Here is a 23,748-nt window from a genome sequence, read left to right on the forward strand (position 1 = left end):
ATCTGGATGTAGCTCCCACTTTAACCAGAATCACAAGAAAATTAATTCAAAATTTTATCATACGCTGGTGTTTGGAATTATGTACAATTCATGCTAGCTCTAGAGTGGCACTTTATTTGACGCTGGATTGTCGTCAACACGCCTTCAACATCGCGAGACGTTGACGGCATTTAATTTATGAGCAGTAGATAGAAAATATTGAGCTCATAAAAAGTGGTTGTCGAGATCGAAAAAGTGCTTTAAAAATGACCCCTACAAATGGGCAACTTGCCAGTGGTTCCTGAACATTTTAAAATTAAAAGTTGAAGTGTAGGTTTTACACTTACCTGATAAAAATCAACAAAATCCGATTAAGTTTCGCAGGAGCAATGTTATGGTGTGGGTTAATAAGGCGGTTTTCCCCCGAATGATATGGTACTAAAAACCACAAGAGGTAGATGAAATATGATTGCCAAAGCACTATGCATGCAGTGCATCCGTTCTACCTACGTGGCGTAGTAAGCTGGAGTCTTTCTTGAGCGGCTGACCCCTCAGTGTGTCACTACAAGACGAAATTCACTCTGGCTTGCTACTACTTCACTGGTAGGCAATGTCACCTTGAGTGGTTCAATACAATGATGCATTGTACTTCTACTCACAAATATGTGCCGAAATGTGGTCTCTGAATCCATCAGTTTTTAAAGAAATTACGTTGTTACACTAAATTTCAAGCTTCACACTATTTACCACGTATGTAGTGATTGAACATTATAATTTTACTACCATGACACTTGCCAATTACAGATACTACCTGCAGGCAACTAATATTTTTAGCACATTTTCGTCTATCGAGGATCACGTTGTGTGCTAAAAATAACACGTTGCACCTAAACAGTGGCTGGGTGCTGCAAATGGCGTTTCCACAAGTGCACTTTTCTCACTCAAGGTTGCAAAAAGACAAGTTCGCTTGTTGAAACGTCGGCTTCAACACCCACCTTCCTGTTTTCCTATTTCTCTTCGCAAGCTTCCATCTGGCCCTTCGGAATTTTCTTTTGGCGGTACCCTTGAAAATTTTGTGCAGGAGTGTCAAGGAATTTGTATACTGGCAACAATGAGACGAAGAAGGACAATTTTTTATCAAATCAACTGAGAAATTTGTGTTTCAGTTGTGCTCTAAAATTGTAAAAACATTGGCCCTTTTTCAATTTTTACATTTTTTACAAACGAATAAACCGCAGTGAGGCCTAAACCGCTGCGAATCGAAGTAGAAAGCTGCACCACGATCGACGACGTGGTGATGACCCCTGGCCAGATTGCGATAATGTGAGTATCATTTATAGGTGGTGTATGCAACGAAGAACTTACGTATTCTACTGTACAACATTTCATGAATAAATGACTCATTTTAAATAACAACAAGAATTGTCTAGATTCTGGGCAGCTATAGCAGCTGCGATAGTTAGCTTGCATGCTATTTATATTGATATTTTTCGCAGCTATGTAGGTGCTATTTTAATCATTGAAATACACACTCATACTTTGATTCCTGTTCATAGTGAATTTTGATGATACCACGTTCCTGCCATTTGCTTTTCGGTCATTGATTTGAGTTCATATGCAAGCACTGACGTGTATGCTTGCCATTGTGAGCTCTAGTTAGAAAACACTCTAGGCTCCATAGCTTTGTGTTCTTATCAATAGCATCACTTTATAATATTTAGTCGAGATTGCAAGCTGAGGGCTGCTTTGGTTGTATTAAACTTGTCAACTCGTATCGAATTCAGCGTAAACAACACATTCGACAATTAACTCTAGGATAAAAGCTAATACAACATCATTTTCATTTTTAAGAGCCTTCTTGGCTGTCATTAGCATCCTTATTGGAGCTGGAACTGTCGTCGAGATCTACGTCGCATCTAGAAAAAAGACTGAGAAAAGCAGCCAAAGTAAGTCTGCGACAAACTCACCGTTTCTTTCAACGCATTACTCTAGAGCATGCAGCACTGTTTAAAATGTATTTTTTTTTGTATGGATGGCTTTGGGGCAAAAAGCTGCACGCACTGAAGCGCATCTTCTTCGTTTCGTTCATCTGTAATATTTGTGTCCATAAATAAATCAAACAATATATTCTCTCAACAGACTTTAAATTAACTTCAAGGCAATGGGTGCTCAAATGTCAAATTCATTGTGACAGTGGTGGCCAGGTGGCGAACCGGACCATTGCTTTTCCCCCTCGTATGTTCTTTGATTTGAGAAGGCTGAAGTACCCGAGGTATCTTTTTTCTAGTTCCGTGTTGCTCGTTCAGAAAACGTGACTTGAAACATTGTATGTCCATTGACTATAGCAATGACATGGCACCTGAGATGAAAGCTTCCTAATTGGGGGCCAATTTGACCAAACTTCTCTCTTTTTTGTAAGTTATTGTTGTCATTGGTCGGCCAGCTTCAGTAATAATGAGCCCAGTGCCAGAATTGGCTGAAATATTTTGTTAAGAATGCCCACGAGCAGAATCGCACACGCACTAAGGAAAGTGGTTGCAGCCTTGAAGAAGACGCGTGTCGACACTCTGTCCTTGGCGAATTCCTGCAGTTTTCTTGTCACATAAACCGATATTATGAAATATTGTGCAAAAACAAAACGACAACACCGAAGCACGAATAAGACAAGACGACGTGCTAGCAGCAAGCTTATTAAAGCACGCACAAAGATAACACGTGCAGTAAAAATCCACCATTGATTGAAACGTGGGGCCACAGTATGAATAGGTTGACGTAACTAATAGGCACCACGTGTGAAGGCGTCGTTTGAGTTACATCAGGTCAAGGAAACTCTGATTATATGTATTTAAATAGAAGTCTTGTGCGCAAACTGCAGTGGTGACTACGCGAGCCTATTCGTCGGTCTATTAATTCCCAGTATTCCTGCATCACCGCGCCTTCAGCGGCAGCAATAACCACCCCTCAAGAGATTGTGGCATCTACTTTATTTAATTTTTCAGCAGTGTATATACAAATCTGTAATCAATGCTTTTGTTTTCTAGGCGCATGGCTCAAGTATGTCACCTCCTTCTCTGCGCTGCACAACAGCCGTGCCATATTCACCATCAAGCGCCAAAGAAATGCTGGTGACTTTGATCTGCGTTTTATTCACGGACTGCGTTTTTTCAGCTTGGTGTCAATAGTCCTTGGCCACAGCTATGGTATCATGTCAGACGTGTGGTGTAAGTATGATACGTGTGTCAAAGAAGAGTGCATTCTTTTGTAATCAATATATCAGCGATGCAAGTTTTACACAATCCTACTTTATGCATGCTGCAACAAAAATTTTGAAATGATTGAAATTTACTGTGACAAACTGAATAAAAAAGTTTTCATTTGAGCTCAATTGCGATATAGCTATAATTTTAGATGCAAAGCAACACTTTTCCCCCAGTAATGCTTAGTTACGCTTGTCACACCGCTTAATGTGATGGACGTCTGGCAGATTGCAGAAGGAACCTTGCGATTCCTAAGCCATGCTTTACAAAAATCGGAATGAAAGGTGAACAGTTTTTCATTAGCCGCAATGTCTACCGAGCTGCTGCTCTTAAAAGGGGAGTTTTTTGTGTGTCAACATTGAATGGCAGGGAAGAGAGGGAAAACAAAGGAGCCGCTATTGTTCATTGTAAACAAACTGACATTTCAGCCAACATGCGATTTTGTGAATGGCGAGAAGAGTTTAAAGGGCAGCTGCTCTTACCATTAAAGAGTGAGAATTATAATGCTGACGAAAAGACTATAGCACCTATTTGCGAGCAAATGATTTCATGTAACCATTTTGTAGCATATTCAAATAGTGCGCTACGTGCAGGTTCTTGCGATAAGCACTGCATAAATTTGCTCTAGCCCAGTAAAAAGGCAGTTGGGTGTAAAAACAGTGTATTCACTAGAAGTGCAGAAAAATTGTTTTGCATGTTCTCTGAGGACAGTCATGATGCTCTCACTTGACTGCACCTAGCCTTACAAGTTTACAGTGCTCGGTTTCTTGAAAAACTTCACATGATGTCGCATAATTGCACTTGATTATACCACTTCAAAGCGTTCCTAGAAAGGAATTTATCTTAATGTTGCAGTGCGTAACGTTGCTTTCACAGAGAATAGTTCTTTTTCTTGCCTAGGTATTGTAATTTAAACTTTGGGTTGCTTGAGTGCCAAGATTTGTGGGCTTTCAAATTATGGTTAAAGAAACCTGTATTTCGTTTATTTTATTTGAAGTTAATTACAACTAAGAAATGTAACCCTTCCATTATCCTTTCTTGCAGCTCGCACACTAAACCTGCTAATTTTGACTGAGTATTACATGAGCATTTTCGTGACTGCAGGATTTGTTCTCGTCGACACGTTCTTCTTCATCAGGTACGTGAACATTTCATTGCCACATCAGAAATATACCAACGTGTGTCTCTTTTTATATAAGAAATGCATTTGGTGAGTAATATCAGAGGTTGCTAAAAATGACATAATAATAAACCAAGGAAACATAAAAACACAGCATTTCCTTAAAGTTAATGATGACAAGTGAAGCGAAGCGTTCGTCTATCCATCCGTGCATCCCTCCGTGCATCTGTTCGTACGTTCGTGCGCTCGTTCGTGCGCCAATTCGTACGTCCATGCGGTCCATTCATACGTACGCCCATCCATCCGTCCGTCCGCGTGTCTGTCTGTCCATTCACTTGTCTGTCTGTCTGTCCATCAGTTCATCTAGTGAAAACTTCAAGTACCACATTCTCGGTTCTTTTTATCCCATACTCATCATATACAAGTACTGCCATACAGCGGACAATCCAAGGAATAAATGAGAGTACGTACCAAATTTCTGCCGTCAGCGCTTTTTTAACACCTAGAGCATGATAAGGACGCCATGCTACGTTTTTCGTAACATGTGGACATGCGGATATGTGCCCGAGGGCGGGTACGTGCCACTAGTATGCGGGTATGTGCCACTGGTATGTGGGTATGTGCCACAGGTTCCGTACTATGGCAACGGGGGATGCACAAGCCATGTCATAAGAAGCTTTGCTTTTAAAAAAGATCTTAATGAATGTCGCAGGTGTCCGAACTAGCAGAAAGGTAAAAAAAGCAAGAACATTTACAGTAACGGCAACATTGCTTTTAGTAAGCAGTTATAAGCAGCTGAAGAGATTGTTTATTTCGATGCTTTCAATATCATTCTCACTTTTCCTCACTTCGAATAGGCTACATTTGCTGCATCAGCTTCATTGTTGTGCTGTGAAAGTGCAGTGCCCGGAAAGTTGAGTGCAGGGCCGAGAAGGTGACGCTTCTTTGCTAAGTAGTTGCAAAAATGCAAGCACTCGAACACAGATCTGCAGACCGTACTTCGAAGTACGCTTGCGATGCCTCGAGTTCTAAATCCTTATTATTTGAACCAGCCCTCTCTTATTAAACGCGCCATCCGTTAAAGTTACCTCCACACCTTGCCACTACAAACATAAACCCCAGACGTTTTCTCTTGCCGACTGTTTCGAGAACGTAACATATGCCTACAAACGAAAAAAAAACTTCACTTCCTGTATATTGTGTATACATGTGCTGCCTTATGAATCTACAAGCACGTAGTGAGCACTGGCACTTGATGTGTACCTATTGAAACCATTGTCATTTGACGTGACAAACGCGAAGGCGTGCGCTCCCGCGTAAAATGTAACCCTACATCTGTGCTTTTGCGTAGATGCCACACAGCGCTTCAAGAACGTGAGAGGCAGAGCTTGTAGCTCGAGGCATGCACGCGGGCAAGTGTTCACTGCTGTCGTCTCTCTCACTGCACCAAATCACTCACTGCACGACTTTCACCGGTCTTCTATGGCTTTCTAGGGGACTCATTTCAGCAATTTTATTAGCTGCTGCTATTGCCAGGCCCCAGAAACTCCGTGCTAGTTTTGGTTTCAAGGAACATGCACGCTCGTAGGGGTTCCCGGGCATCCTAAAATTCGGTTGAACAGTGTGAGGTTTACCGTGAGTATTTGCATTTATTGGCTTTCACAAGTTCTTACAAATAAAAAAATGATACCCCTGTAAGGAACTTCTCATTTGTTTGTATGTTTTCTCCTATTTTTCTTTTGTGAACTTTAAATCAACTGAAGCGCCGGAAGGGATTGACATAAGCTCGTAGCACTAGCCTCCACTACTCCCTTTCCCTCGATCAGCGGTATTAAAAGTTGTGTCGCGCACAGTTATCTCGCTCAGTTGGCGTGCAAACTGCGGGTGAGATAAATACAGCATGTTGTGGTGGGCAGACAACGGAAGCCGCAGTGATATACGCCGAACAAGTAAACCACGCATTCATCAAAGATGGCTAAATCAGGCAACAGACGTTTTCCGCAGCTCTGTGTGGTGCTAACTCGAGGATTTCTAGTTCCGTGATTGTTTATCAGCGTTTCCTAAAGCCAACGGGGGAGTACAAGAATTGGGACCCATTCTTTGAGCTGATTGGTTTTACATGAGTACATAGAAAACCCAGTTCTCTGCCAGCCTGACTGGACTGACAGAAGTGCAGTGTCGCTTGACTAGTCCTGCGGCGTTAGTCTAGTGGCAAATGTATTCGGCTGCTGCCGGCAGGTTGCGGAATGGAATGTCGGCTGCGGTGGCAGCATTTTCAATGGAGGCGATAAAGCTGGAGGCACGTGTGCTCAGATTTGAGTGCACGTTAAAGAACCCCGGGCAGTCGAAAGTTCCGGAGCCCACCGCTACGGCGTCTCTCATAATCATATGGTAGTTTTGGGACGTTAAACACCACCTATCAATCAATCAATCAATTAATCAATCAGTGTAGCTTGACGAATCGCTGAAGACGGCAGCTAAGCTGCGGTCGGGAAAATGCATTTATTGGAAGGCTTGAATTTGAGTTGGCTCAGCTACATAACTTTAGCTTCTTTTACTTTTTATCGGGTCGTGTAAATTATGCCAATTAATTATAGGCTGCTTTCTGCTTATGAAATGTTTGTAGCTATGGTTTGAAAGTTTGTGAGTCTACTTGCAATACAGTCATTCAAATACATGTGATGGAATAAAAGCTTCTAAAAGTTATTGCAAGGAATGTTGATGGAGCCAACGTTTCCACAAGGAAACTTTTCTTCGTCAAAGCAATGCTGTTGCCCCGATGAGGACCAGTCAACTTGCAGAAAACACTGTTTTCAGTGGCTTTCTTTCTCAAAAAACTTCTGATCGCTTCATGCCTTTCCATGCCTCTGAATTTCAATCTAGTTTGGTACACAAATTCTGTAAGAAAACTATGCGCCTCATAGAAAATGTGATTGAGTCAAATAAGAAGTGTGCTACTCGCGATTTTTGATAATTTTTGCATTGGGTTGGATATTCTGGGTTCGATGTTTCCAGATTATGTGCGTGTGCCAGTTCAAAGTTAAACCTGCTTTAATAGATTGACACTTTTGCACTGCGTGGAGGTGTCTGTTTCCTTTTATACAAAGCGTATAATAAAAAAGTTCATTCATTAACAATATTTAACAAAATTTTACCAACGGCCGCATAGCCCAAGCATCCAGTGGATCTGAATGAAGGCACGGGCGCATTCCGCTTGCATGCAAAGTGGAAAAGCAGGGGTTCCACAGGAACACTTCTACTCTTGATTTTCCGTTCTTTTTTCTCTATTTAACGATCTCACCAGTGACGTCATGAAAGAACTTTTCTATTCGTGATTTATTTTAGTAAGATGCCCAATGACCACCAGTGGCAAAAGTGGCGCTGCCACTGCGTTCTGCATGCGAGAGCTAATACATTGGAGGCATAGGGAGTTTTCACCCCCTGCTATCGCACTCAAAGCAGTAGGTGGCGGGGAAACACCGTTGATGCATGCGGATGCTGCGTTACTCTGTGGACTAGTCATCATGCTTACACGGTGCGAAAGGCGAAGTATACGTAATGTGTAGTTACCACACCGAATAAGTGCCTACGGCGCATTGCATGACCTTAGAATTTCCTGCCGAAACGCCTTGCAAGCCTCCGTTGTGCTGAAACCAGCAGAGCGCTCACTGTCGGCTCTTATTAGGATAATGATGCGGTGCGTAACTGTATCGCTTGTATACGACGACACCACCCAACCAACGAACATCACTGCGTCCATCCTCGTTCACTTCTTGTCCGTATCTCCTTCGCACTGCACCTACTTTAATTAGGGCAGAGGGAGGCGTGACAGACATAGGGCGCGCTTATAGAGCCTTGTGCTTGTGCGCCGGTGGCGTACTAAAAAAAGCGCTGGGCGTCTTTCGTCGCGGACCAAGAGTTCGTGGGTTTGATTGCTTGGGCATCCAAATCAACGAAACTTGTAGTTTATCTTTGACATCGTTTCGGGTACATCTTACATACGACACTTCCATGACGAAAATGTTGGCAGTTAACTTTCGCTAGACTCTAACATAACAAAACTTTCGTGTTTAATATTATACCGGAATTGTTAACTCCATCACGTGGTGTAAAACAAAGGCGTCGTCATTTCTCCAGAACAACAGCACCACAGATCGGAAACCCTTGAAACTTGTTACTTGCTTTAGCATTAGTCTTCCATTTATTTAGTGCACTCTGAATAATACGCGCATATCTGAACTTGTTTATTCTTGTTCCAGTGGGTTCCTGATGTGTCTAGTCATCGACAAACAACATACAAATGGAATAAGGGTGTTCGTTTTTGCACTTATTCGTAGGCTTGTGAGGTAAGTTGGTCTCTCTTTTCTCATACTTTAAATCCGGCTTTGTGGTCCTACAGAGTAAGCCGAAATTGTTTGATCAATCATGTCAGTATTTTTCCTCTAGCAGCGTCAAAAAAACGACAAAAAAAAAACAACAACTAAAAACAAGCTAGAGTGTGCTGATACTTCATGCCACTATCAAGGCGGTATTTGTGGATAATCAACTACACCAAATCGTTACTGCACTTTTTGTGACTAAGTTAATGATAGTGAATATAATTATGATGATAATATATGGTGTTTTATGGCAGAAGAACCATGTGGCAAACATGGGATGACCAGATATTATTCTTGCATTATTTATAGTACAGAACTGTTTTCGGTTTTCCCCAATGCCCTGGACGCCACCAAAAAGAGCGCAAATGTCGGATATATTGACTGCAATTGACTGCATTACTTGAGTTTGGTAAAATTTGTCGTATTATTTAAATTGTACGACACACATATTTCTTCACCCATCGTAATTGAGGGTAAAAAGTATTCAGGGTAGATAAAGCGGTGACATCCCTTCCTTGATTAGCAAAAGCACTGCACCAACGTGAAAAGAGAACACTGTTATACGTGAGAAAATGAACGCCGAAAATTGTCTGTGAGGAAATGTCAGTAGGTAGGCAAAATATTCACAAAATAATTTATTGTGTGCATTATTGCCGGAAGAACATTGGATTTTATCCGCATGTGTCCGGCGTGCGCAAAATATTTTCAAAATATACATGTTACCTATGTTCGTAATGTTGGAGTATAAAAATCAATATTTTACTGGGGGAAAATGCCACTAAAACGAATATTTTTTTTTTCAACAGGACCACTGTTCCTTTATTCTTTGTCGTGATGTGCATATATTTGCTGCCGCTTATCCTGACCGGCCCCGGTGCAAAGAACTTCTTTGAAAAAATGGATGAAGAACTGCACACACACTGGTGGCAGTGGTTGCTTCAAATCCGAAACATTTACTACGTGGGACTCAGGGTAACTTGTTCATTTTGAGTACGATAAAAGTAATTTTTACTACCAGCTTCAAGCCTAGTTCAGTAACCCTATTTTCATTCAAGCACTGTGTTATCCACATAGTACGGGTGAAAGTGCGCATGCACAGTTGCTGTTGGGATCGACATTGTTCCTTTTAAAAACGAGAAAGAAAACACATGAACAACAATGCTTTTGACGTTAACGACTATCTTTATAAGCGGTGTTAACAATCAATATTATGACTATATGTGTTACACGTTTTAGGAGTTGCAAAAATATAAACGAGCTCGTTTCGAGCTTGTATTCATAAGAATGGGCTCATCAAAATTTCCTACCAGTGACTATATATCTAGAGTTTCTTGTGAATTCAAGTATAAAGAGAAGCACGCAAAGCACTGTGTGATGTCTGTTTTTTCACATAAATACGAGCGTAGAACAAAGAGTAGTGTTTCAGTTTGAATGCACGCGGGAATTCACGCCTTTAAGTGCACCGAGCTTTAGCTTTCTGCGCAGGTTACAGTCTCGTTTCACACTAAATTGCCCACTCATAGAAAAAAACAATGACATAATAATGGCCTGTGTAACTGTACCAAAAATAAGCGCGCAGTAATGTAGCTAAACACGTCACTTTCACTGTACGATTTCTTTTGTATTGTGATTGCAGACTGTGCTTCCACACCTGTGGTACCTGTCCGTGGATTACCAATTCTTCATTGTGGGCATTGCTCTGTTCCTGCTCCTCAAGAAGTAAGCACACTGTGATGCATTCTTTGATTTACCTGCTTGCCTGTGATTTACCCACATGGTAAATAAATCGCTTCAGAATATAGTGCAGTGGTTGATACGCCAAGGCTTAGTATTGGCCCCCTTTCTCGTCTTTTTTTTTTTCTTGACGTGTTTATCTGCCCACGAGTCGATCCTTCCTCTTATCATGCAGCAAAGGATTATTTCGCTGTCATGTATAGATGGGGCACAGTAAGTGGAACATTGACATAAACTAATACTTTTTTTGGAATTCGTTGTGGTCAGGTACGGTGAGAGAATATATCGACGACCATTGCTGCTCATTTGTTGTGCTCATGATTGATTGATTGATATGTGGGGTTTAACGTCCCAAAATCACAATATGATTATGAGAGACGCCGTAGTGGAGGGCTCCTGAAATTTCGACCACCTGGGGTTCTTTAACGTGCACCCAAATCTGAGCACACGGGCCTACAACATTTCCGCCTCCATCGGAAATGCAGCCGCCGCAGCCGGGATTCGAACCCGCGCCCTGCGGGTCAGTAGCCGAGTACCTTAGCCACTAGACCACCGCGGCGGGGCATTTGTTGTGCTCATTTAAAGAAGAGCTGTGAGGAAGCGGTAATCATCGAACAGAAGATGTCGATACATTACTGCGAAGCGCTGATAGGAAACAACAATCGCGAAAAAAGCTGCGAAGTTGCGAAGGTAATTATTCGTTGAAACAATGGAACGACCACTTGGCGTGCACACATGTGGTGCATTGTACAAGAAAGATTTGTAAAAACTTTACTTTTACTTTATTCTTCATCAAAATTAATCTGCTGAGATAAGTTGCATGACGGCTGACGTATGGTTTAAATAGGCTTTCGGAATTAAACACCATGTATATTTCAGACGTCAACACTTGAACCTTTGCGCACGCAATATTGTAAGTGTTCTTGGCACATAGTGCGTAACGCACAAAAAAGGTGTCACAATTCATGTACTTTATATATGCATATGCACATGCGAAAACAAAAATTTTGGTGACCCTTAAAGGCCAACTCCGGTGATTTTTCGAGGTCAGTGGATCTCAATAAAATTCAATGGGTTCACTCATTTTCAAGTTTGCGCCATTCATGCAAAATTGCGGGCTTTAGAGTTTCGCAAATTCTTTACAAATGAATTTTATTGCTTACCTCAAAATGCTCTCCTCACGTGCCAGAATTATTGGCAACATTGTGATTGTGCCGTTCAGTTTTGCCTGGCGGAATTGACGGAACTGATATGCCGCTGTAGCATCCCTTGTATGCTATGGATTGTGTGGGTTGGGTTGGCGCTTCCTTGATTGAGCATGCGATTTCCTTTTCCTTTTGGTGGGCGTGTGGTAGAGCCAGTGGTGTTGCGTTGTGAGCCACACAGGATTCACCATATATTCACATAACAGTGTAAGCGTTTGAGCCGATCGCCACAGCTGCCGTGGACAAGTAGTGCCATCTGGTGGGCATTAGGCGCAATCAGGCAGGTTCTCAGGCAGCGTCACGCAATTGATTACGTCAAACGTGGAAACGCTCTCAGTGGTGTTTCGGTTTTGGTATAGCGGTTTCTTAGGAAATTACAAATTATTTTAGAATTTGTTCAGCATTTCAGCTGTCGAACGAGTGACAAGAGTGTCTCAGGAACATAAAAGCACCGCTATCCTGACATGGTCAAAAAATCACCGGAGTTGGCCTTTAAGGTTCGCCTTTAAGAGTTAAACGCAATAGTGAAATCCGGCTCCTACTGCATCCTTCAACCGCTAAGTGCATACTTATTAATACGTTTGTTACACACACACACACACACACACGCGCGCGCGCGCGTACTTTTAGTAATTTAGTGACTGTGCAGTGTGGCCACTTCCCTCTGCTTTAACGGCCCTCTGCTGCAGTCGAGACACGTTTTTCGCAATGTCTTACAGATGACACACACACACACACGCGCGCGCGCGCGCGTGCGTGCGCCCACGCGACAGATACATGCAGGTTTTTTATCTAAAACAAGAGTCGCATGGCCTCCAAAATACACGCCCCACGCTCGCCATCTTGGAGGCCATAAAGAGTCTCACAACACCTCACAGATGGCAGGACAATATTTAGCGTTGGCTATTTGCTTTATCAACGCCTCTGGAAAGGCATGATATGTTTTCCGCTAGATGGACAAAGTTGTCCATTTTTAGAGCTGTTTGAAAGCTCTTATGTGTTGGTAGCGGTGGTGGCAGCACTATCCCGGCCTTTTTCTGCGTAGTTTCATGGCCTCCCAAGTGCGCCTACAAATCGCCGAATGGGCTCGATGTCGTCGTGAAACCTGTCGAACAAAATGCGTTAAGGAGGCTCCTTCCATTTCACGCCATTTATGTAGTGTTTTTTGCCAAAGCAGCAGTGAATAACAATATAGCTTTGTGAAAATGCATCTGCAGCCTACTGTCAAAGCTTTCTTCTTTAAATGGCATAAAGGCACTCTACCAGTAAAATCACTTTTTTCAGAGAAAGGGATTTGTTTGCCATGGAGAACACAATGTTTCATTTGCAAAGAACCGGAATCTATTGATCATGTATTTTTGCATTGTTGGGAGGGGATTTATTTTTGGGACGTGCTGCAGCGTCGTAAAGAAAGAACTTCCTCTAGACCCGTACCGAATTTGGTTCCTGAATGTTATCAGTGAAAATGATGTACCTTTTGACGACAATATGCTGCTGGGCCTACACTCTCTGTGGAGATCAAGAATGGCAGGCTACCAATTTGACAAAGACGCACGGCTTGCAAAAAAAGTATTTTCGCGAAAGTGTTGATTAGTTTATAGATATCCAACAAGCTGCACCAGAACCACCAGACTGGCTCTCAAGGGTAAAACCGCTTGCCACTTTATCAGAATTTTCACCCGACGATACCAGTACAGCTCTGGTTGACTTATCAGTCACTATGTGTATACATCATACTTTGTGTGATTTTGTTGTGTCGGTGGCGTAATATGTTGATTACCAAAGCCAGGTAATGAAGAAAAAATATCGAAGCTTTGTGGTTAGACACCTGCTTGCCACGCGAAAAGCCCGGATTAGATCCTCGATGGGACCGAAAATTTTATTCTTCACTTTATTTGCTTGTTTCTTAATTTTTCGCTGACGGACAATTTCTCGCTCAAAGCCAACGGTGCCACCGCCAACGGCGGAATTTCTGCGACACGAGCTCTCTAACGTTATCGCGTTAAAACGGCGTATTGCACTGTTTCATTGTGCAGAAAGTTTTACAGCGAAAGCTCTTATGAGATTAGAACACAGCTCACGTGTGACAGTGAAGTTGTCCGCCGCTGCCACCGCCGGTTTCCGTAGCCAATATTGCAAGAAATAAGAAAAAAAAAAGCTCAGTAAATAAACACACCAGAACACAATGGCATCTGATTCCGGGTCACCTACGCGCGAGCCCAGTATTCTACCACTGAGCCACGCCGGCGCTTTAAGCTCATTTCAAAACTCCCCTAAGGCAAGCTTTATGTCGAGAAAGAAATCACGCTAATATGAGTAATACAGCGTTTAAGATCATCACAGGAAGAATCAGGCGTCACACAATGCGAATTTCGTAAAGAGTACGTCGTCCCATGATCCAACCAATTACAAAAGCTTCTTCTTGTTCACGTATTAACTGTGGCGCATACCCACTTCAAGCATAATTTTTCATCGTCGCCAGTCACTGCAGAAAAATATTGCACAATATTCTTAGCGAGTATGTAGCAGATACTACGGTTCTCCGAAGAAAGTAGAAGGATATATATAGCTTACTGAATGCCAGCCTATCACAGAAGAAATATGATTATTTATGTGTTCATTGAATAACTGTCACACATACTGGCTTCAGCCAGTATTATTCATTGTTGTCAGGCACTGCAAAGATCACAACATTTATTTGGGTCCCCGGGCATGCTGGAATTGAACTAAATGACTTCGCTGATTCGCTAACTTCGGCATCTTTAAATTTCCCGGTGGTGCTAGTAGCACCACAGTTTCCTTTTATTACTTCCGAACAATTCAAACGCCTGTTAATCTTAAAAATCAACGAAACGTCGCTTCTACAATCAGAAGAATATCGGCTCCTGCTATTCACACGGAACACCGCAAAATGCCTTTCCCGTCAATGTGAGGTGACCCTCACAAGCTTTCGCTGTAGAGTTCCTCTGTTAAATTATTATCTCAACAAATCAGGATTTTCATTAACTAACCTATGTGTTGTTTGCAATGAACCGGAAACAATAGATGACTTTCTTCTCACATGCCGCCGCTTCGCCTCACTGCGCCGAATAATTCTTGAAAGACCGATTGGTATGCTCGGATTGCCAGTCAATACATCCACCCTATTATCGTTTGGAGCCAGTCAGTTGGGTGTGGGCCGCAGTGCTATTCTGTCAGCGCTACATAAATTCATTCGGGCAACCGGAAGGATACGCTGCTAGTGGTACTGCCAGATATATCCAATTCTTTCTCCCCTTTCCTCATTCTTGTTAATTTGTTTTATATATTCTGGTTTATCGCATTCTTCTGAAATTTTTCACGTTTTTTTCAAAGGAACATTATTATTGTTCCTATCTAATGTCTCTTTATTTTTTTTAGCAAGCGTTGTAAAAAATGATGTATTATGAGGTACAGTGTGGCCAGTCCCCCATGTGGGTATGAGCCAAGATTTCCTAGGAGACAAGACAAGACAACATTCCTAGCAAGTGTGTAGCGGATACCATGCTTCACCGAAGAATGATGAAAGATAACACACTGAGCGCCAGCCCAAAAATTATTATTATTTGGGACGTAGTATGTATTCAGCAGGTTTTCTTGTAGCAGTCACTCAAAGAGTGTTATGAAAAGGCTCTGAAAGGCCTCTCTTCGAGCTTTCGCGGTACAGTGCTGCGCATTCTACGCAGGACTGGCATTTTTCATCCGCCATTGCGCAGCTTTTTGTTCTTGCCTTTTGTTATTCATACTTTGTATTATTGTTTTATAAAAGAAAGTATCATGCGCGATTGTCTGTTGCCTCACTGATGGTGTCACTTCCACGCTGATCACTAACATCAACTGCACGGACAGAACACCAACTTATGAGGAGGCGGTGCTAGTATGTGGGATATTGTAACGTTTCTATAGTTAGTTGCTATCGCTGATTGAGTTGACTCATGCTAACTACGGCCTAATTACATCTGGAACAAATGAAAAAAAGTCGCAGCTTTGCCGCAAAGGCGAAGCAATGAACATGATAGCAACCAAAAGGAAGGTCACGCGGAGAATCGCAAGGAGCTCAAAACGCGTGTCACGTTTCTCACGCACAAACAACGCAAGAAGCATATACAGGTACAGATAAACGCGAATAGGTGTCTCAGTTGTTACTTCGCTGTGTCTGAAAAGCACCCTCTTTTTGCAAACTAAGACTGTGCAACGATTGCAGTGGCCTTTGTGCACCCGGTAACTACAACATAATCGTTCCAGTGAAAGCGTGGCAGCTGAACGACGAAATAAGGGGGCGCGAACGTGCGTTCAGGGGCGTTATGATCACCCACTCTTCTCCGCGACGCAAAGTATACGTGGAAGATGAGGGCGCACGCCGCCGCGCGGTCATTGTGCCATATTTCTGCTATGCTGAAAACACAATAGTTTCCTCCGAAATTCCCGTCACCAGTAATAAACGGTAGATATAAGTAGCTTCCCGTTTGCACGTTCAAGGACGTGCTCCGCGGTGACTCATTGGTTGACACCTCGCACTTGCCACGCAGAGGTTCCAAGTTTGATGCCGCACGCCTGAATCTTTTTCTCAATTTTTTTCATAATTGCTTTTTCATAATTATAGGTACGTATACATATACGGTGAGAGACGCCGACGCCGGCGGCAAAATCCAGAGAGAATGTCCACATAATTGCTATCGCAATAATAAATAAAATAATATGGCTGGGACCGCTTTCGGATTCAGATATTACTTTGCTTCAAGGTTCATAATGCCCTGCCAACGAAGTTCTTTGAACATGTGAGTGGCTTGCCGAAAAAGTTGTCGGATGGTGCATCATCTCGGTGGACTCGTGAAATGTGGCGAATATCTTTGCACTTGTGTTTACTGGGAGGTGGTGGGTGTACGAGCATGACGGTTCCTTTAAAACTTGTCGATTTGTGCATATGAGTAAGTCCGCTTTCATGTGTGGAATATTCTTGGCGTAAGAGTCAGTTGAAAGTAATTTCTTCTGTAACCTTTTTATGTACACGACGAATTCCAGCTTCTGATAAACTTGATACTATATTATTACATCAGTCATGCCGCATGTTATAGTTGATTCACTCATGGAACAGTAAACAATACTCTCCACTTTTAACTCGTATTGCAGCCGCAGGCCTTTTGCGATCGGAGCGTTTGCCTTTCTCGGGCTCTTGGGGTGCTGCATTTCTGCCTGGCAAGTCACTCAGTGGGATATCGCCCCCTTCATGGTGTTTCTTGCTCGCAAGCTGGCGTGAGTATGCATTGCCTAATTGCTAGAGTACTAAAGTTCCTGACTCTTAGTATTCGTTGATTGGACATCATTCTTGCAATCGTGCAGGTCAATTTATCAAAAAAAAGTTTAAACTCAAAATATGGCAGAAATTTACGTAGCTATAAGCATAGGCGTGAGAAGAGTTCCCCTTCGAGGGAGGGAGGGAGGGTTCATCATCACCTCGTCCTGTTAAGTTAAGCTATGGGGTATACTCCCCCTCCCCCCCTTTTTTTTCCGGGGGCGGACGCCAATGACTGTAAGGGGTGCTTTTATATCAAGAGCTGTGCTGTTTTCTTGTGCCTGATTAACTTGACCTAATGTGGCGAAGCCGCAGATGATCTGTTCGAACATGATAGAGGAGTTGGGATTATTTTAATAAAGTCTCTAACTTTATTGACTCGCCGTAACACAGGTGCTCTGAAATAGTCAAACTCTGCTCACATTCGAGAGCGGGCAATGATTATCAAAAAACGTCATTCTGAGCAGTATGGGACGGTATGATGGCTTGAATCGTAGGGAGACTCACCTACTTCACATTGAGTAGAGCAATACCTGCTTTTATGTCATACAATGGGCATCATTAGACACGTTACGTAGTTGTAATTGTACAAGTATAAATGAAACAAGGCCTTCTTGAAAACGGCCCTGGACACACATAACTCAATCCTCAGTGTTGATGAAAACAGCGGCATATTCATCGTGCACTGGCTCCTGAATAACCGTAAGCGGAATCACGGGGTCAGCATCATGCGCCGAATTTGTTCATCGTAACTGGCACATGAATGAGGCCTTGTAGAAGTTTCCTCAAGTAATAACACCAGGAGTGGTGTTTCAGACAGTGCCAGCATGCATATACTTAAGAACAGCGATGCGTTAAAGGGATGCGAGAGATAAAATGATGCCCGTGATTGCTGCTGAATAGTCGAGCGCTGCCTCACACATTTAATTGTACTACAGCCACAACACTCAGCCCCTTAACCCGAAAAAAAAAACAGCCACATGTGCTATACCACCGTGCCAGGACCATCATCATGGCGTTTGTAAAACACATGCTTGCCGCAGAAATATTTTTAAGAGCTCCCAAGGCTTAAACGTGCCGCCGGGTTAGATTACTTGCAACCTCCCCTTTTCTTGTAACAAGCTTGCGTGGATGTGATTCTAAATATTATGAGGCTTGCTAACTTAGACGCTTTTATACCTTAGTTTTTGTTGCAGCGCAACCAGTTTAGGTGTGTGTGTAGGGGGGGGGGGGGGGGTTCATTGCAGCATCACAGATTTGACAGAGAACCACAACATATGGAAGTTATGAAAAATGAAATTGTAGTTGCCATCCACCTGTATATTTAACGAAACTTCAAGAAAATCCAAATGACTTTCTCAGAATAATTAAACGTCTTAGTTGACGACGAATTCGTTCTTGTCCGGAAAAATCCTTAATCTTCTCCCCTAGATTTGTGCTAGGCTCGTTTAATAATCAATGAGTAGAGCGTTCATATCGTTCATTTCATTTTACTGCAAATTTTCAATTTCACATATACCGGCAGCGTTTACTAAAGGTTGTCAAAAATTTTGAAAAATAATAGTGTTTCGGGCTCCATAAAGGTCTCAAATAAGCTCATTATTCGTTAAATAGCACGTATAAACTACATATTTATTGAAATGCTCACTGCGTGTCCCGTATCTTCATTCACGAACAGTAGCCGCCGAGATCACAAGACGAGTAAAGTGCTGCTAAAGCATCAGGTTGACACTAGTTTGGGGGTAAATAACACAAAAGGGTGTCACGTACTGCACGAGCATTTTAGTTGCTTTTTCTTACTTAAATGCAGAAAACCGAGTTCAGTAACCCCTGTAATTGGACCAGTGCATATTAATTGCAGTTTGGCTACAGTTTAGTAGCGCATACACCAAAATTGAGCCACGCTGAAATTTCACACAAAGCGGCTTCTCGGCAGCAATTCATTACGTACTGGCAGTGAAAAAATTAATTTAGATCTTCATCAGTAAATATATATTTCACAATTAGCTGTTCAAATATTTCTGGACACCTGGCGTATTGTACAGTTTATTTTTGATAATTTATTTTTCCTTTGAAACCCCATCTGTAAAGGTTACGTTGTGCTGAAAAAACATGCCGTCACTGTACTGCTGAAATACTAATACGCCAGTACGCCGCGACATTATTCGCTTCCGAGTACTGTGTAAGTCTCAGGTTTCTCCCAGTTGAAGATCGATCATTTCTTTGTCTCCTTTTTCTCTTCAGCACTGTTGGCGACACTGTGAACAAGTACTATATTACTCCATCGTACCACGCGGTGTGCTATTTCACTGGTTGCATCGTCTACCTTGTTGCCGACAACTTGCGGCAGCGGAAGGTGTCGAAGGTAAGCATTAGGGCCTCATGCATCAGCAGAACCCTACTTCTCTTACTATATATTCGGTTTTTACTCATCTCACTCCTATTCCTAGCCTTAGAATAAAAAGATTATCACAATTTTGTTTCGTAGATGGTTCAAATCGCCTGCTGGGCGTTTTCCTTGGCCGCTGGCTTATGCTGCCTTTTCATAAAGTCTGTGTGGTACAGTGGTGATGCACCGACCTCGGATCTTGGCAAAATTGCCCTGGCATTCTTCGACCGCATCATGTGGTCGATTTTCATTGGCTGGATCACGTTGGCCTGCATTTCAGGACGTGGAGGTTTGTTCTGCTTTTATTCCTGTTTTGCATAGATAGTTGACGAAGACTTCCCCAACCGCCGAAAAAGCGGTTCCTTAATATGTTTGCCCGATTTGATTTTATTGTAAATTTGTGTTAAAGGCCAAAATTAACCGAAGATTTTTAATTCTGTATTCATAATAATTGTCTTTCGAAGTCTTGCAAGGGAAATTGCTGACGAATACCTAAAAATGAAGCTCACGAAATAGAGCCAAAGCAACATGCGATATAATGCAGCCTGCAACAGCCAATAAGCCCACCTCTTAACTATTAGCCTCGTAAGATTTATGTTTGCTGCACCGTCTTTACTACGGCTAGTAAATTAGGGCAGAAAACAGTGTCGCATTGTTCATATTTCTTGTGTCCCTTAGTTATGCTAGTAAAATTTCTTTTTTTAAAGTTTATTAGTATTACTTCTGAGTAACTTCTGTCCCAAAACCAGGATATGATTATGAGGGACACCGTATAGTGGATGGTTCCGAAACTTGGACCACCGGGGGTTCTTTAACGTGCAACTAAATCTAAGCACACTATCTTCAAGCATTTTAACTTCCATCTCAAAATTACGAGATGGTTTACTTCTCAATGGAAGACCATAAGTACTAGACCGCCACAGCGGTTTTTTTTTTACATTTCCAGCTTCACTACTGATGTTTGGTTGTAATAGTAAAATTGCGCAGCTATGAAAACCTGTGGATGCTGGCCATGTTCTTATGCGTCATAACGTGCATTTAAAATGCATTACATTGAACTGGAACGTTATGTTTTTTTGTTTGTTAATAATTGCCTTCTCACTGTTCTTAGGCTTTGTGTCTAAGTTCCTGTCGTGGGCTCCTTTTGCACCGTTGAGCCGCCTGTCATTTGCTGTTTACCTCATCCACTTCCCCTTCATCGAAATAATGCTGCATTCATCAAGGGAACGCCTCTATTACTCCCACTTTAATCAGGTAAGCACATCCCGTCACTTCTTCTCCCACCCTTGTTCCTAGTGCTCGTTTCAGAAGTTGGTAGATTAAAATATTTAACGTGCATTTTTCATTACAACTTGTTACTATTGCTACAAAATAAAACACATTTCATTGAAATTTGTTTTACGCTTCACACACACACACAAAATAAAATGATATCCATCATAACTGAAACAGTCAGTACATACTTGCAAAAAAATAAATTAGTTCAGAAAGGTCAAGCTTCCGTGCAACCCAATCTTCACAAAGTTCTTCACAATGTTACCCATTCTTCACAAAGCTCTGCGACAGGTAAGTTCTTTTTAACGAGCGTTATGGCATATTTTTTGAACTTTGGTATTTGACTGAGATGTGTCAGCAAAGCTTTTGAAGTAATAGAGCGCATATATCAACGCCCCAGTTGAACATAAAGGGCCATAAATAAAAAAGTTAGTCGATGTTGTGCATTTACCTTTTGTTGAGTGGAACTTGTAAGAATGCTGTTGTTTATATGGTATTTCGCCTAAATACAAACACGTCATAACCTTAGCACCTCCTTTTATTCTATATGAAAGGGTAAATTGTTGTGAAAGTAGCTTGGATGCTTTTTTCGTGCCGGCACTCATACGTGCGCAGTACTGAAGTGCGACCAAAAGAGCCATCCGGAAACTCATACTATCTGGAAACGTTCACATCTGAGAACCTTCAAATCATCATTTGACAGAGTGCGCTCGTTGTGTCGTGTCTTCACTTTCTTTATCTATCAGTCTCCCGACGTGAGTGGACACACAGTACTCATATTATGGCCATTTACCATTTCCCCGTTTCTTATTTTTTGCTTTATTGCACAAGCATTGTCGTATTATTAAGGCGACGCATTTCGCATTATGGTAATCAGTTGTTCAAGGCTACAGCATTTTACTTGTGATGTTTGTCGTTTAAGTATGTACAAACTCTTACCCTACCGATATGCCCTCTCTCTCCCTCACTCCTCATTCCTGTGTGCGACCAGGTGACCTTGTTCTTCTCGGTATTGATGTGGAGCTACACTCTCGCCTACTTTATGTATCTGGTGTGTGAGGGTCCCACGGCAAACCTGGACAAGCTGTTCTTTGGTTCCACCACACGACCACAGGTCGAGAATGCGGCGTCAGTGAAAGCGCAGAAGGGAAGCAACCTAACGCAAGAAGTAGTCTTCGAAATTCCGCGCATCGTGCTAGAAAACGACGAGAAGCCTGCCACTAGAACACAATGACAAGTCGACACTGTTTAGGTGGGCGTCACGAACTTCAATTCATGAACCCGTCCTTCGTGTACGGTGGCTTGTGAAATAGTGTGGCGATAAATTTTGCGTTGAACAGTTTACTCGCACCAAAAACAATGCAAAAGGTGACAGCTGGGGTAAACGCACAAGTTTCCTGCAGTGAAAGGGTTCTTAGTGAAAGTATTCTTCAGTGAAGCGTCCTTTCATCTACAGAGCAATATTCATGTGAGTGCCCAATAGAAACTTTTATCGCTCTTTATACGGAAGACATTCAATTCCAATTGTGTGGCGGTGCTCCTCTGTGATATTACAGTAATCTTACGTGTGAACAATTGCCTGAGAAGAAACCTTAAACACGCTGCTGTCGAGCTGTGTAGCCTTTTTATTTCGCGAGGAGTTCCTGTGGTGCTTTAGGCTTGCCATGAGCTCTCACTGTTTGTGCTTATAGCGGATCTTAACAGTCCGCTAATGATGTACGAATATGGCGTGCTAACTGAAGATTTATGTATGGCAGTTTCGACAAATGTTGCGCCTAGCCGTAATCAGACTTGAATAACGGCAACTTAATTTGCCTGCAAAGTCTACATCGTTATTCAGATGCATATTACTTTAGTTTGTTTGTGAAGAGTGTATTCATGAACTTTTTGAGCTACTTTGGCCTTATAAAGGCCACAACTACTCAGCAAACTTTCGGGCATCCTTGTGATGAAAAGAAGGTTCTAAGTTCATTGTGTAAAACTCAAGTGGCCAAGTGGTTTTCGTATTTCTTATGCATATGCATAAGCTTCCTGAGTTCGTGATGGTTGAGGCAAATGTTGTTTTTTTCAATTGGCAGTAGCTGTCCGGATAATACATCATCAGCTTGGAGGGAAAGTGCATATCGTTTTTTTACACATTTTTCTATTATAACACAAGAAATCACACATACATAATGTAAAAAACGCACATGTTTCCAAATTGCAGAAACTTAAGCCATAATCGTATATCTGTATCTACTCCATACATCATAACACTGTCTGTCAACGCTTTGTACACGTTGACCCACAACAGCTCCCAAAACGGCTTTTTATTTTAAAAAATTTATCTTTGCCGTCACTAAATATACTTATTTCATGTTTGTTTGTTCTTGGTTATTTAATGTGATTCTCAGTTTTATTTGGTTTTTTGTCAATTTTTTAAATATTTCGCATTATCAATGGCCAGGTAACTTATTATGTGCTCAGTTTGATGTTTTCTACGGCAATTTTATTTATGGACATCGAACAAGGTATGAAATAAAATATGTCCATGTAATGTACGTAACGTTTTGGTCTCTTTTTTTTGCAAGTTTTACTTTCCTATAGCCGATATAGTAGAGTGCACAGGTGCTCTCAAAATAATTTAGAACTCCAGAGGCGCAGCCGCTCGTCTGTAGAGCGTGCCTGTGAAAACGTATTACGATGGTATGCGCATGCGCAATCTCCCTAAAAACAAGCGTTGATCTCTAATGCACGAAACTTTGCGTTGCGTTGCTACAAAACGGTAGTGCTACGTGTCCTTTAGGGCTTTAAGATGGGGGCTGCGTGGTTGATGTCTGTGACAAGCTGTGCGTGTATGCATCGAGTTGGGAAATAGGCCTTCGTGCTTGCATGTGTGTTCGAGTGCGTTGTTTTTTTGTTTTTTATCATTTCACGAGAATGTTTATTGAATATAACTGTGACTAGCACTGGCAAAGGACGGCGTCTTCATCTGATGAAACCATGGCCACATAGAACAAATAAAGCTGATGATGATTGATGATGATTATGATGGTTTGTGGGGTTTAACGTCCCAAAACCACCATATGATTATGAGAGACGCCTTAGTGGAGGGCTCCG

General features: G+C 42.1%; 1 protein-coding gene across 1 annotated transcript; it reads left to right on the top strand.

Annotated features, from left to right (window-relative positions):
- Positions 1-1,158: 1,158 nt before the first annotated feature.
- Positions 1,159-23,194, top strand: LOC119161461 (nose resistant to fluoxetine protein 6-like). The gene is made up of 12 exons (XM_037413946.2): positions 1,159-1,302; positions 1,831-1,925; positions 3,021-3,200; positions 4,281-4,374; positions 8,616-8,702; positions 9,542-9,707; positions 10,372-10,454; positions 16,823-16,945; positions 19,230-19,350; positions 19,474-19,663; positions 20,486-20,628; positions 21,641-23,194. The coding sequence occupies exons 1-12, from the start codon at positions 1,277-1,279 to the stop codon at positions 21,881-21,883; spliced, it is 1,551 nt and encodes a 516-aa protein (XP_037269843.2). The 5' UTR covers positions 1,159-1,276; the 3' UTR covers positions 21,884-23,194.
- Positions 23,195-23,748: the final 554 nt, after the last annotated feature.

Source organism: Rhipicephalus microplus, chromosome X (genome assembly GCF_043290135.1).
Source record: "Rhipicephalus microplus isolate Deutch F79 chromosome X, USDA_Rmic, whole genome shotgun sequence".
Lineage (NCBI taxonomy): Eukaryota > Metazoa > Arthropoda > Arachnida > Ixodida > Ixodidae > Rhipicephalus > Rhipicephalus microplus.